The sequence below is a fragment of the Heliconius melpomene genome, chromosome 16, assembly GCF_056956725.1.
Source record: "Heliconius melpomene rosina isolate 202511_hmr_F chromosome 16, ASM5695672v1, whole genome shotgun sequence".
Classification (NCBI taxonomy): Eukaryota; Metazoa; Arthropoda; class Insecta; order Lepidoptera; family Nymphalidae; genus Heliconius; species Heliconius melpomene.
Genome location: NC_140404.1, coordinates 646,751 through 662,681, shown reverse-complemented (window position 1 = coordinate 662,681; position 15,931 = coordinate 646,751). Strand labels below are relative to the sequence as shown.

Below are 15,931 nucleotides of genomic sequence, written 5' to 3'. Positions count from 1 at the left end.
ATCCTAGGAATATTTATAAAATATATTTATGACCTTACGACGTTTCTACTATCAGAGGTTACGGCTGTGCGTGCGTCTCACCTCAGTCAGTGGGAACGTGTCCTTTTATATATATATATATATATATATATATATATATATATATATATATATATATATATATATATATATATATATATATATATATATAGATTATGATTGTGATTGTTGATTGTTTTGTTGTGTTTATTATTATTATTATAATGTGTTATGTTTATTATTATTATTATAATATGTTTACAGCAAGTCATTTCATTTTTCATTTTTCGAATGAGCAGTATGCTGTTGGCCATATCGGCCTCTACAACGTCACCGGGCTTGGGGAGGCCGAGCTAGACGAGCTCTGACCTTGGCATGGCTACCGTGGAAGGTACCAACAAAAGAGAACACAGTGGCGCAAGGGCGTTTCGTTTGAGACTCGGACCGCGACTTGCGAACACCGTTCGTAGTGGGGGGCTTTGCTTCGATCGGTTCGACCAAAGCCTACTGGGGAGGGCTCTTGATGCCCTATTGGATTAGTGAGTGCTGGCTCCTCTCGCGCCGAGGCGCGATTGGGCCACAGTAAAGCTGGGACCTCGTCTCCACCGGCGGAGACGGTGTGCATAGCATGTATGTGTGCGATTGTGTGTAGCCCTACCTACAAATTTCGCAAAGGGTCGTTCGCTTTAGTGATAGGGTCAACATCATCGGTTAAAATATCCCGGGGTCTTGGGCGATCCCACGGGCGACGTTTGGCGTAATTACACGAGTTTACCACCAGCGGATTCGGATGGGATTCGGCTTTAGTGAAATAACTACTAGAGAGCTTACGGCAGTGCTCTTTTACTGAATCTAATTTGACGTCTCTATGGAGATCGGTATTACGCATGTACCACGGGGCACCGGTAGTATTACGCAAGAAGCGGTTTTGAATTACTTGTAAACGGTTAAGGTCTGTCTGTGCGAATACGACACAGGCGTAGGTGAAGATGGGTCTGACGCATGATTTATAGAGTCGGATTTTATTTCTAAGTGAGAGTTTGCTTTTAGCACAAATGAGTGGGTACAAACAACTTAAAAGGGAAGTATATGATGTTACTTTTATCGGGATTGACCTCTATGCGCCATTGAGATAGCCACCGACCTATGCGGTCCATGGACTTTTGGAGTCTGTTAGCTATGCAGACTGATACACGACCGGACGATACGTCCGGTCGTGTATCAGTCTGTTTGGATGATTGTGACGTGTGTACACGTACTTGGTCAATTTCGTCTCTTAAAGGCTGGCGCGCGTCGTAAGCGCTTCTGCGTCCACAGAACGGAATGACTACCGACCCGGATCCGACGAAATTTTTTAACCGACACCGTCGTGCACGCAGAGAGTGTGTACCTTTCTCATCGATAGTACTAATTACAAACCTTTCTTATCATGCCGCCCAAGACTAGCGGAAAGGCCGCCAAGAAATCCGGCAAGGCCCAAAAGAACATCTCCAAGTCGGACAAGAAAAAGAAGAAGCACAAGAGGAAGGAGAGCTACGCCATCTACATCTACAAAGTGCTCAAACAAGTCCACCCGGACACCGGAATCTCCAGCAAGGCGATGTCCATCATGAACTCGTTCGTGAACGACATTTTCGAGCGTATCGCCGCCGAGGCGTCGCGACTCGCCCACTACAACAAGAGGTCCACGATCACGTCCAGGGAGGTGCAGACCTCCGTGAGGCTCCTGTTGCCCGGCGAGTTGGCCAAGCACGCCGTCAGCGAAGGCACCAAAGCCGTCACCAAGTACACGAGCTCCAAGTGAAGTGGTCCGTCGAAGAGACGACAGTTAAAAATCGAATGCGCTCGCGAACGTGCCGTGTGACGATGTGTGTGTGTGCGCGCGTCTATACAGACGGCGGTGTCGTCTGCGAAAAGGGCTAGGTTTGTACCTGGGGTTCTGGGGATGTCGTGAGTGTACAGGTTGTACAGAAGCGGGGATAGTATGGAGCCCTGAGGGACTCCAGCTCTAACTGGTCTACTGGAGGAAAGGGTGCCTTCTACCCTATATCTAAATGAGCGGTTTGATAAGTAGTCTCGAATGATGTGCATGAGTCTGTCAGGTACGTCTGTCTTTTGTAACTTGTAAATCAAGCCATTAATACAACAAGTATAAGTAATCTTTATTTTAATTTGTTTGATAACAACCTATCAAAACGTAAGACTTGTAGTAATGCAAATGATTCATTATTAGCATTTGTAAATTAAATTAAACAAGTACTGAAATTCATCTCAAAAAGTAGGTTTTTTAAAAGCTTTTATTTATTTAGCTTAATACTAAAAACTGGAACTCAGCGCCGCGTTTTGCCTCTTTTTATTTTATTTACTCGAGTGAGAATTGAACCCACAACCTTACAACCCTCGTTTACAGTCGCGTTACATTAATGTTCACCTAATATTGTCTATTAACATTATGGTTTTGGGTTCTATCCTCATTCTTTGGTGAGGACTTGCTAAAGATATAGTAATATTACCCATTACCAGATTTAAAAACCCGTTAAAATACATACATTCTTAGCATCATGAGCTTCGCCATCATGATTCCCGTTGGCAGCGGGGCCACTGCGCTTAGACCGCTTGCCGCGGTTACCCTCTGTTATAGAAGAGCCCTGAAATTTAATATATTATATTATTATTTTATTAATTACTACTGACCCGCTCGCGGCTAATATTGTCGAATAAAATACTTTATACTGCTTCGCCTCTATACCAGAGTGAAGAAATGAAACTATAAATTTAAATAAATGTTTCATTCGACAGCTGATCTGACAGATCGACCCCAGAACCAGTTGTATTTACAGTTCCACATTTGAGCCTCTGCAGTATGACTGGCCTTAGGATTTTTTTTATGTTTTCTGAAAAAAAGTACAATTTATTACTTTTCACAGAAGTGTTTTTTTTTACAAATAAACTGCATTTTAGTTTATGCTTATTTTTGTATTTAATATTACATTTTCATGTAAATGTTGATTATTATTTATGTATGACACAACGCACCTGTACCCCATGATCGGCGGCGGGCGGGTTCTTCAGTATGAAGGTATTCAGTTTATGGTTGAATTCCAAGGGGCCGTGGTACCCGCACGCCTTGCAGCCTTGCGAGATGGTGTTCCTCTTGGTGGACACTATCAGCTCCGTCTCGGGATTGTCGCACTCGGGACAGAGGACGAATTTGCGAATAAATCTGATAATATATCAGAAAATATTTAAATATTTTCATATACAATCTGTTAAGGCGTAAAGTTTTTAAATAACATACTGTAGTACGTAGTGCAACATGCTTTACAAAAATATGTAAACAATAAATAATTAGAAGAGATTAATAAAAGATGTGTGTGTAATTATTGCGTGCGTTATACACACACGCACACACACCCAAACGCACGTGCACGCTGGCAGGCACGCACGTACGATGTATCTTAAATATACGCGTTTAATCCAGTTAACATAGTTTTATTTAAAAAAGATATTAGATATTATTAACAGGCCATTTCTAATAATTAATCTTATCATTGATTGTCACGTTTAAAGTAATAGTTATAATATTGTACACTAGCCGACCTGGGCGGCTTCGCCCACTTGAGGTAACGAATATTTATTAAATATATTTCTGAAATAATTTTCAATTTACAGAGTGAATTCTAAAAAACACGTGTTCAATTTAATATTTTTATGAGTCTGAATTTCAAATTTTATAAAAATCGGTGCCGAAAAAAAATCCATATAAATTTTCAACCGATATTTCATCCCACATTACAAAAATAAACAGATGTTTTAATTTCACGTTTCTACCATCAGCAGTTACGGCTGTGCGGGGCGTCTTACTTGCCGTCAGTAAGCCGCGACTAGCGACCCAGCCGCAGCTTCGCCCCATTAAGCTTATTGTTATATTATAGCCAAATAATACAAAATGATCTACTATTACTGCAGTTTCATTAAAATCCATTCAGTAGTTCTTGCGTTAAAATGGAACAAACATTCACTCTTAAATTATAGTATTAGTAGGATTTAATCACCTAAACCATATACAATATACACATAATATAAACAAACCGACCCGTCCAACAGATCCTGCAACTTGGCGGAGTCATGGCTGCCGTTGACGATGAAGCGCTCGTTCTTGAAGTCGAACTGCGTTTGGGCGCCGAGCTCACATCCGAAGTATTTAGTGGGATCTGAGAGCAAAATTGAAAATAAAGATATATCGTCTGCTTAGAGTTTAAAAGCGACAAATCCGGTTTTTTTTTCGTTATCTACATTTATATACCATTCGAAAGTGTAAAAAGAAATACAAAATTGACCTTTATTTCATTTCATATAGTAGAGAATACAAATCAATTTTCTAAATTATAATAACCTTCTGATAATACATATACACTCATAATTTTTTCTGTTTTCACTCATAGATTTGTCTCTCATGAAAATTTGACTAATAGGCTCTAGACTCTCCTGCTAACAGTAGCAGGTTAACATTTAAAGTTATAAGACGATATATACTAATATTACAAAGCTGAAGAGTTAGGTTAGAATTAGGTTAGGCTGAAGAGTTAGGTTGAATGCGCTTATTTATCTCAGGAAGTACTGGTTCGGAAGGAAAACGTGTAAAGTGTCTTAACACTAGGCCCCCCTGCCTGATACGTGCAGGATACAGGTGATGCTGAGAATGATAATATTAACCTGGAAAACTACAGGTATTATTATAATACCGGTATTGAATTAATCGGTATGACGCGTATCTTTCTACCTATAACTTAGTAAATTAAACGATTCATATTTAGTGAGACCGCCAGCAAATGCACTGTTTGGTAACGCGGCGTCGTAGCAGTATCGTTACTTTTTTGATCCAGTACAGGTATTTAAGATACCTGTCTGGTATACCTGGTACCTGCATCGGAAGTCCTCTATTTATTTCGGTAGCGGTTCCTCGGAAACGGTAAGCGAATAGTAAATACCTGTATAGTACCTTTAATTGCCGATAAATATAGAACCAGTTACGGTAAGGCCTGGCTCCTGTGTCATACACAACGAGTAATAATTTCAATTGGACACGTAGACTGCATATAAAAAACTACTTCAAAATTGAAACTAGCACTTTTGAACTATACTTTTGACTTCACCAAGGAGACCGACAATTATAGTGTATTGTCTCACTTAACTAAACTGGAGAAGTGTCATAGCACTAGGTTCCTTCACTGAATGCAGAAGACGTAAAGAGAAACCAACAGAAATTGTCAAACATTTATGTACGAATATACTTTTTACCATTTTTCCACAACTATTCAACAGTTTAAAGCTTTAATCGTCCACTTCATTATAAGTCGCGTAAAATCCATTTATCGTGCATTAAGGAATTCATTTCGGATGGCGACGTTATTGGACGTTGAAGTACGAACGGGCGGTAAAGTGGGGACCATAATAGATTTATCAAGACGAAATGTCGTTAAATTTGAGCAGCTACTTTGTTTTCATTTAATTTTACTTGTTTTATTTATTAAAATAATTATAATAATACCTTTTAAGGAAAAAAGGTACCATTATAAGATCACATTGTGGTCCGTTTGTCTGTCTGTCAAGAGCTCTTATCTTAGGCACGCTCGGAAATTCAAACTATGTACTCAGATCTACGGTCCCTTGATTTCCTGAAAAAATCGTATTTCTACATTTACTTTAAAAAAAGAAATGGCTTATACCGCAAAAAACGTATTTCGACTCTATAAAGGGAATCAAAATTAACAAGGTACTTCCGGTTGACCTAGAATTTTGGCAGCTAGCATCTACAGGTGTACTGCCTGTGGTGTAGTACCCGAAATCTATACATTTGTAGTTCAATTCTTAAAGATAAGAACCATAAAAGGGAGACAAAATTTGTAATTAATGCCGCTAGTTCAAGTGAGGTATCAGATGAAAGGGCTGTGACTAAGCTAAGTTTGAATTTCAGAAAAAACCTTCAACTTTTGTACGGAACCCTCATTCGGCGAGCCCGACTAGAGCTTGTCGACCTCGAATTAATTCGAGGACTATTTTCTAAATTACATACTAAGGTCGTGACTACATTTTCAAGTGCTTTTTAACAATGCCCCTTTCAACCCTGCCCCCACCACTCCCTCCGTCACCCTTTGGCCCTCCATTTTAGCGCATATAGGCTAAAGCATGTTATATTGCAATAGGGACTCACAAATTGAGAGAAAAAAGTGTAAATTACAAATAGAAAAAGTTTAACACTCACATGTAGCCGGCCTGCCAAGCGCCTTAGCGACCTCTAGCATGTTGACGATGACGGTCTTGATGCCGTTCCCCTTACCCTCGACCTTGGCGCAGATGCGCGGCATCTTGTAGCGGTAGAACGCGTCCGCCACATTCCTGTTCACGTTCACGGACCCCATGGCTGAGCTGGCTATTACTTAATTATTATATTAACTAATTATTCCAATGGTGGTTTCTTTTTGACACTGGATCTAGAACAATGTTGATGGATAAACGTTTAGATTATTATTAATTATAAGAGAATTACAAATATTATAATAAGTTTATACAAAAGCACGGCGCGTACATCCAACACTCATCATGCAATATTTCTAAGACAGCACTACGCACTACGCACTACGCACTAAGGCCACCCTCAAACGCAAGACGTTGAACCGAATACTTAAAATGTTTAAATTTTTCTCTTGACCAGAACTTCAATCTCTTCAATCTAATGCAAAAACACCAAGTCTTATCGGTACATATTTTTCAAATATCCATTCTATATTATTGAAAATAAAAAAAAAACTTAGATCATTACGACATCTTATTATTCTATTAATCTTATCTATATGTAAACTAACGTGATTCTTGGTTAAGTTACGAACAGTGTATATCTATGAATGAAAACGGCATCACAAAATCGATCTCAGACTTGAGAGCGTTTTATAAATACGGCCCTAAGAAATTCAATTCAAGTTTGAAAACTAAGTAATAGTGTGCCCGCACACTACATGAACATAAAAGATATTCTTAATGAGATGATTTAACTAATAACTAACTAATGGAGGAGAAACTAGCTAATAGATAAAAAATTTCAAACAACTACTGAATTAGTGAAATGGTTGACAACATTGTTCTAAACTAACAACTCTAAAATGTAAACATCACTATAAGTCAAGAGTCAATAAACGAGAAAATTAGTAATTCAAAATGCTGGGGATCCAAGAATTGGTTACGACGAAAACTGTTACTAAACGAAATAATTGGTACTAAATGTAACTACACTCAATTAGAAACGTCGGTTCGGTGGTGATGGGTGTCCAGAGCAAACTACGCAACTGAATAAAAAAACGGTTATGGTCACATTAAGCTCGTCCGTATGCAAATCAAGTAACAATCAGAAATTGCAAACTATTTACTAGTCAGTTGCAGTAGTGAGACGGTGTTGCACTCCAGCATGCTTGCTCGGAAACGCCGATGAATTGCTTCAATCACGCACTCACTCAAATAGTTTGCACTTTGTGGGTGAGTGGATGACACTTTCAAACTTAATTAGTCAGTCAGTCAGTCAGTCAGTCAGTCAGTCAGTCAGTCAGTCAGTCAGTCAGTCAGTGGGGCGGTCGGTGGGTCGGTCGGTCGGTGGGTCGGTCGGTCGGGCGGGCGGCGATGCTCACCAGGCTGGCCGGGCTGGGCTGGGGCCGCAGGCGGGGACCCGCGCCGCGCGCCAGTCACGTCTGCCGCAGCGGCAGCAACTTCCGATGCCTGTTACTGCAAAACTTTGAGCGTCTGTAACAGAACACGCCGCGGCTACGAGCGAACGCTTACTCTTGCATGAGGACACCAATTTTAAGGCTAATTCTTTATCTTTAACTACGCTTTAAATTGGAATAAAAGTTCAATGGCGGTCACTATCTAAGTGTGTTTAAAATTTGAATATTTTAATAGCTTCCTAAAATAACGAATGCTACTCCAGTACAACAATATTCCTACAAGGGACGATTCCATTTTAAGTATACGTAAACAAACTTTAATAGATTACTAAAATCCCTATAATTTCAGTGAATTTGCCACAATTTTGACACATTTACATAGTTGAGTTCGTTGAGTGACAAACAGCGTTTCATCTGACCTGCGAGCAGTATTGCTTAGTGTGTGAAGCGTCATGCACGCTCGCCGGCAGCCGGGACCCTTCGCCGCGAGACACCGACCACTCTCCTCGCACTGTACTGTTGTCTCTGCAACAATTGATATGTTATAACTACCCTACGAAATACATATAATATTACAATTGGAAAGTATGTTACCGAGATATAATAGAATATGAGTTAATGAGTTTTAAAATTGCTATCCTTTTGTTGAACTGTTTGTGCATAGTAATCGCCGGAATTATTTGGGGGTTTGATTTTTTTTTTTATTGTATAGCAATTAAATTAATTCAAAATAAATCATATAATATCCAAGTCATTAGTAAATTACAGATTTTGAACTTTTGGCATAATTTTTAATGATAAAGAATGCAAATAGGAAATCAAGTAACTAAGAAAGCATTAGTTTCTTATGAACCTTAAAAAAATCGTAGCATTCACTCTGATATTTGATGCCCACGTAGCACAATTAGCTTTCCCGATCGGACGTGAAGTTACGGTCGTACAAAGTGTAACTTCTACTCATCACGCAGCCTATAAACTATTTAAGCTCTCTTTCTGTTTATCCCGTATAATGCAGGAAATGGCTTTGAATATTACCTATTATAAAATAATTAAATGATTATTTTCACAAAAATCTATTTTGAACGGTGCTACCACAGATTGCTGAACTATGACAACTGTTATCTCTTTATCAGTTTACAATGGAAATGACGTGGGAAGTAATACTAGTAAATACAATAAGCTGTCGCTACAGCTTCTTAGGTGACCGTCAAAATTTAATACGTAAAAAAATACACACGTCGAAATATCAAACATTTCTGGCTTAAAAAAACGTTACAAAGTAATTTGACAAAACAGATTCATTGTTAATGGTGTCTTTTATAAAACTTACGAAAACTCTACAGAGCTGACATTTTACAAATATGCGACCAAAGACTTCAAGGTGATCCAATCTTGAACGGCGAAGGTATAAAAACCTCTGACAAGTTGCAAATTGAAAACAACAGCACGTGTAGTGATGAAATCGCCGATACGAGGCCCAATGAAGGATACAAGCGAATGTACGCCTAATCCTCCTGTCGTCAGGATTAAAAATGCTTTTTAAGTTTAACAGCGTCACGCACACTACCATAGCGTGTGTATTCACACGAGCGCGTCCTTGAACTAGAGCTCTGTGATTGGTCAATACGCCAAGCGTATTACACACAAATGTACAATATATACCATAAAACCTTATATACTTTCGGTTGTCGCATTTATTGGAGATTTATAGTTTCCGGTTTAAAATCTACGACGCACTCATTATAGTTTTGGTTTAATAGACCAAAGTTTTCAGTTAGATGTTGCCAATCAGATGTTACCAATCAGATCAATTCGTTGCGCTGAGGGAGAACTAACGTATTTTTTTAGGAATAAGTATAAATAAGAAAATAATACACTATCGCAATATTAAATATTTGCCTTGACATTTCTTATCAGAGTTGTTTATCGTAGGTAGTATACCTACTTCACATATAACATACAACCAGGTGTGATTAAGTAAGCTTTCATTAATTTTAGTGACATTTCAGTAAGGCGTGACAAGCAGGCTTTGTGGAGCATGTGGAGAGCCCTCTATTACTGGGAAAAACATTTTCTTGAGATGACCGTAATACGAATGAGATGCTTTGAATCCGGGGTCGAGTGGCAATCTCGTCGACGTCGTCAACACATGATATGGCATAAAAATATTTAAAAAAAACATAAAAAATGTTTTTTTTTTTTCACTGTCAACCTACTACCAAACCTACAATATGCATCTGTCCCGCGAGAGGAGTAATGCAGATACAATGTAAATTTTTATTTCGGAAATTATAAAAATCTGCAATTTAATGTGATTATCTTAAGACATTTATTGCTTTTCCCCCCTAAAATTTGTAAATTTAATTATAAAACTACATACTTCAGCATAACATAATCAGAGTGACCTACAAAAAAGAACAGAGTAATGTAAATTTTCAAAAGAGCTTCGTTTAAGTTGGCATGCAAAACGTATATGTTGCCACTAGTTACTCTGTGTACGTCCCCAATTATAAGCCCGCAATGCGCTACGCCGCGCCCGCGACACCGCTGACACACATACATAGTGTATACGCTACGGCATCTTGCATCGTTAGAGGCTTTCGTCATAATTTGCAATTTCATTTAATAATTAATTTAGCGACATTTTTGTGAAACTACAGACATCGTGGCGCAGGGACACAAGCGTGTGTGTGGGTTCGATCCCCGATAGAGGAATTAAAATATTTAATATTTTCATTTCTTCGCTCTGGTGTCGAGACAAAGCGTGGCGTTGAGTTCCGCCAGTCAACACGCTATGCCTTCCGAATTTGGCGGAAAATGGAGAATTGAAGTGGGGAATGGGAACAGTGTCTTATCACTTGGTTCCTTAAATTACACAAAACATCTTTTACGCGTCCATTATTTACGTATAGTTAAAAGTTTTTTTAGTAACAATCCCTTTACAATATTTAGGTATAGGCTGCATATCTATAATGTAAACAAAACTTAAAATATTTAAAAACAAAACTAAAATCTATGGTTGTCAAGGTTGTTTGTTCTTGAATCGGCGTATAAAAATGAATTAAGATAGATAGTAATAGAGAATATTATTAAATATATATTTAAAAGTTTATAAAAAAACCACTCAAAAAGCTTTTAAAAAATTAGAACGACACCAAGCGGAAGATTATGCAAAACAAGTATGATGACTAAAAATTACATTAAAAGTTTTTAAAAAAACCCTGCAGTGAAATAAATTTCTATTAGATAAATAAAAATAAATAATTAAATTTATTGCGATAGATATTGTTGCGCCATGGATACCGAAAATAGTGTTTAGAAAAATGTAAACAAATTAAATATTAGAAAAGTTTTCTTTGCCAATACATTCGTTGCTCAATGCTAAGTTTATGGAGTAATAAAGTTGATTGATTTCGTTTTATGTTTCTATACCAGCATGTATTTTATCAAAGAAATGGAAAAAATAAGGCAAGTCGTGGTGCAGGAAGCACAAGCGTGCGCTGACGCCGTGTAAAGCGACAGGTTATGGGTTCGAATCCCACTCGGACAAATGAAATACTTATCATTTTCAATAACACCGCGCTTTGTGTCACACAAGGCCTTTACCAAAGTGAGGAAATAAAAATAGTTCAATTAAGATTATTAGTTCAAATTTCCACGCGGGGAGTACAAATCGAACCCACAACTATCGCGTTTACAATCGAACGAAAGAAATTACTTAAAAATATTATGAGACTATGATTAATTTATTGTTGCGTAAAATTTAAAAAAAACTTATTAACTAACTCGGAAACAGGCAGACGAGACACGCCGCGGCGGTCACCGACGTATCGTGATCACCAATCGCAACAACATTGGAGACAGGAAGTCTTTACGCATCCGCAAAACAGAATACTCCCACAATCCAGTGATTGTATATATTCACTTAGCCGGACTCGAACTGTCGAGTCCGGCTAAGTGTGAGATGGATACGAATATATATTAATGCCATATAATATCCCTTTTTAATATGCCATATTTTCCACACTTTATGGGGCATATAAAATATAGAATTTTCTTCATTCTCCAAGATTTCGGAATTTCTTGCACCGGTTCTCCTCAGATGTGAAGTTAAGTGATTTTAGTCAAACGGTGAAAACGGTGAAAAATAATAAAGCTTGTAGCTTATTTAGAATAAAATAATTTGCTTTCAAATGACATTCAGATTCCGCAATCAACCAACCCACGTAGCACCTAATCCATTCATCCAACAGACAAAAAGCATATAAAATGTCTAAATATAAAATCTCAAACGGGAACAGTACCCATAACTATATACTAACTCGCTAACAATAGTGTACACGCCTGTTCTAAAATAGGACACTATACTAGACACACGCGATAAACAACATTGGTCGTTTATAAATAGCTATCTATTACAAATATAACAAATTACATACAAATGTAAAACATGTATCGATAACTGGTTTCTAAGACTTATTGGCGTATAAATATTTAATTGACCTCTGCCTCTGGAGGCCGCAGGTTCAATGTCGTCGTAGGGCAAATTTCTATAAGTAAAGCAATACAAACGTTAAACATTGCATTAACTTATAAATAATATTCTAATGTTCAATGTGCTTCCCGCATATAGCAATATAGGCAGAGGGAACATAGTCTATCTAGTGACATCTATCTCCATTTTCTCAACTCTTTCTATTTTTACCAGAGATGAGAAAATTAAAATAATTGCTTCCCCCAAATGGGAATCGAACACGCAGCAGTCGCGTTTGCAGTCAAATGATGTACTGTGCTACGACGCGTGGCATGACGGGAATTTATGAAACTTTATTTATCTATAATATTATATAGCTTTGCGGGTCTCTCTTATAAGATAAACAAAGTAAACCTCTTGTTATAATTCGTATCTTCCCATTTTCAAATAATTGAAAAGAGATTAGGGGGGGGGGGGGGGGGGGGGGGGAATAGACACATGTTTTTATCATACCAAAGTGGACAAAGAGAAGTGTTTTAAAAAAAACGAAACAATATCGCACGTTACATATAATTTCCTATCAAACCGCAAGTACCTGTGGAGTGTGGTGTGACGGCGTGCTATGTAAATACTAAATACACATAACATAATCGTTCTGGCATTCTGTTTGTAAACGACGAGTAAATACGAGTAGACAATACATAACGCATTGTCTACTATTTTGAATCACATTCAAATAATTACATATTTTTCCAAATCATTAACTTTTTTCAGGCCACTGTGGTGCAGTGGGACAATGAGTGACCGTCACCGCGGCGGTTGTCGGCTCATTCTCCAATCAGAGAATCATTTCACTTTTTTAGCTTCACGATGTATGGTTTCGTTTCCATTAAGATACTTCCGTTTTCCACTTTCCGCCGAATTGCGTGTTGAGAGGCGGAACTCAACTGCGCTTTGCCTCGCTACCAGAGCGAACACAAGAAAACATTCAATATTCCATTTCCTCAAGTTGGAATCGAACCCATAACAAACGAAAAAAAAACGAAATATCATATTCGCTTATTTTGCAAATAATAAGAGAAACGTAAGCAAAAAAAGAAATATTAACAAATATTATTAAAGCATTAAATACTATTAAAGCAGTCATAAAGCAACAAGAATATTACCGACTAGGTGTTATTATAGCCAGTGACCACACATCTAGAATTAGCACGAACACGGGTACAAAATCGATTCGGAGCAAACAATCGTCGCTCCAGTTGCAAATGTGCGAGATATCATTGAAACACGAGAGCTTCCGCCCGCGTTACATGTCACACATCAAACATCGATGTTGACTTCCGGTGACAATCGTGACTGTCGTGTTGTCAGATAAAAACAAAATTCTATAATTGGTAAATGTATTTTAGAGCAAGAAAGGTGAAAAATATCACAGCCTTATAGCTAAGCAGTTTGATATTTTTTAAACTTTGAGATGAAGCACTCCTTAGGGTCCTTAATCTACTTTATCTTATTTTCGATTGTGCGTGTTGAGTGGCAGAACTCAAAGACCAGACTTAGACTCAATTCTGACTGAGACTCAATTCAGACTTAGAACCTGTAACACCACGCCGCAATGGCCTGACTTCTTTTATCGAGCACGTTGCGAGAACTTTGCAATAAACCACTTCGTCACTACCTATCTACGTAAGTCCTAGTTATATCATAAACAGCCCCGCTTTAGAACCCACAACTACCACCTGTACACTCAGATGCTTCTCTTGTCAAGTGCGCTAAAATGCCAACAACATATAATGGTTTAACAAATAAAAACATGAGCTATCATATGGGAAAGGATACCTTATAAATAGTCATTAAAAAACATTGGAAATAAATTACAATTACTATTTCCAATTATATGTATATTTTTGTGATTTTTTGTATCTAACAATACACATATTAAAATTTAAATGAATATGTTTACACGAATATATCCTTTTCTAGGGCAATTTAATCGTTCAGTGCTCAACCGTGAGTAAACCCGAACGTACACTTTCGCGGCTCACTGGGCATCACGTTGATACCTTCAATGGCAAATTGATCAGGATTGGACAAATTAAACAAAGGAATAATCAGTGGACGTGATTAAAAAAAATGTTTCACGCTGTATCCCGCGTGTATACCTACGGTAAATTCCATTAACTATTCATATATTTGTCACATCTATCGTCTAGTTACAGAATATGACATTTGAAACTGTCATCTTAAATCTGGAAATTGGAGAGTAGAGTGATTAGTCACTAGATCAGTCTCTGTTTATTACCTACATAAAAAATCAGAAAACATGCAAACACTCAGAAGATGTTAAAGGCAAGAGTTCTCAAATCGGATAAACCGACAGGTAAAATGTATTTTTTAATTATGTTCGTATAGACGATAACAATTATATTAGGCTCACGCTAATTAACAATTAGAAAAGGAAAAACGTATTCGATTGTATAAGTTTATGGAATAGACTAAAAATGTACATTCGACAAACGTATTACTGAGGAACTGTATCGGCCAAGAAACATATTTTACCGTGGCGCAGTGGAACAACCTAAGTGAATACACGCAGTGGGCCGAAATTTGGGTTCAATATCCGCTCGAGTGATAAGCATAGTGCACAACTGCACCAGGCTGAAGTTTACATTACGCAAATTTTAACTTGTCCTAAGCCGAATACATTAAGTTTATACTCGGATTCATACAATTAATGTAAAAATTAAATATATAATTGTTCTTTAACAATTCTCAAAAACTAACTCTTTAGCAAAAACAACAAATGAATGAAAATTGAAACCATTACTAATTTAGCATTCAGCTTCTTACTTTAAAATCATTATAATACAAAAAAAAAAATTAAAATCAATATAAATACATTTAAAATAAATAACAAAAGAAGCATTACGCTTTTCCCGCATACACATTTCGTTTCCCACACATCGCCGATTTTTTGAGCCAGCGGCGGATCTCAACGCCGCGCATCATCTATCAGAGCAGGTTAATAAAAATCAACCAAATATTCCCCTGAGTGGGAATCGCACCCACAAATATCCCGATAAGACGATGTCCAACACCAACACTCAACCAAAACAGCCCGAGAAGCCAAGATAAGAGAAAAAGCAGGCAAAGTTGTCACTGTGCACGTCTCGCGAGCGTGCAGCGGCTGACGTGCCCTAGGTTAGGTTATGTCCGAGTCGTAAACGTCACTCTCAAGGTTAATTTCATTTGCCATATGCAAATTGTCTACATGGTCGTATCCGGCGCGGCGCGGGCGTGCAGCTACACTATAGAAAAAAAGAAATTACTGTCTCTGATAGTATATATTTTTGGGCTTTGCGGATTTTAACTTCGCCTTTCGACTGAACTGTATTTTACGTCAATTTGCGTCGTTTGATCGTATCGTCATTCAGATTATGAAGTTACATTAAATTCAAAAACACAGTGCGGCGCAGCGCAGTGTAAAAAAACCTTCCTTGGAATGAATCACCTTCCTCACACCTACGAGCAAATAGAGCAAGCCGAGACCAAGGCACGGCGTTGAGTGCCACCACTCAACACGCAAGGTATCGAGAATTCGACGAAAAGCGGGAAACGGAAGTGTCTTAATGGGAATGGAGTGTTTTAACACTATATCCCCAGGTTCTCTGCTATGTACGTGAAGCTTAACAAAAACTTTTCTAATTTGAGCTAGATAATATGA

General features: G+C 37.9%; 2 protein-coding genes across 9 annotated transcripts in view; one reads left to right on the top strand and one right to left on the bottom strand.

The window, feature by feature from the left end:
* Nucleotides 1–15,931, bottom strand: part of eIF5 (eukaryotic translation initiation factor 5) — a 30,492-nt gene that overhangs the window by 3,683 nt on the left and 10,878 nt on the right. For 2 of the 8 annotated variants that reach the window (XM_085199619.1, XM_085199618.1), the window contains exons 3-8: nucleotides 8,153–8,258; nucleotides 7,698–7,809; nucleotides 6,284–6,512; nucleotides 4,115–4,232; nucleotides 3,055–3,241; nucleotides 2,568–2,666 (exon numbers count right to left, since the gene is read on the bottom strand). In XM_085199619.1, the coding sequence (XP_085055745.1) occupies nucleotides 2,568–2,666; nucleotides 3,055–3,241; nucleotides 4,115–4,232; nucleotides 6,284–6,440 (561 nt within the window). In that variant the 5' untranslated portion in view covers nucleotides 6,441–6,512; nucleotides 7,698–7,809; nucleotides 8,153–8,258. Of the gene's footprint in view, nucleotides 1–2,567; nucleotides 2,667–3,054; nucleotides 3,242–4,114; nucleotides 4,233–6,283; nucleotides 6,513–7,697; nucleotides 7,831–8,152; nucleotides 8,259–15,931 lie in introns of those variants that run through there. The other 6 variants (XM_085199625.1, XM_085199624.1, XM_085199621.1 and 3 more) reach the window with 5 other exon arrangements.
* Nucleotides 1,354–1,893, top strand: LOC146530631 (histone H2B). The gene has a single exon (XM_085199626.1). The coding sequence runs from the start codon at nucleotides 1,448–1,450 to the stop codon at nucleotides 1,820–1,822; it is 375 nt and encodes a 124-aa protein (XP_085055752.1). The 5' UTR covers nucleotides 1,354–1,447; the 3' UTR covers nucleotides 1,823–1,893.

Excerpts from the sequence above, each read along its gene's own strand:
- LOC146530631 (XM_085199626.1), top strand. The coding sequence starts at position 1,448 with ATGCCGCCCAAGACTAGCGGAAAGGCCGCCAAGAAATCCGGCAAGGCC.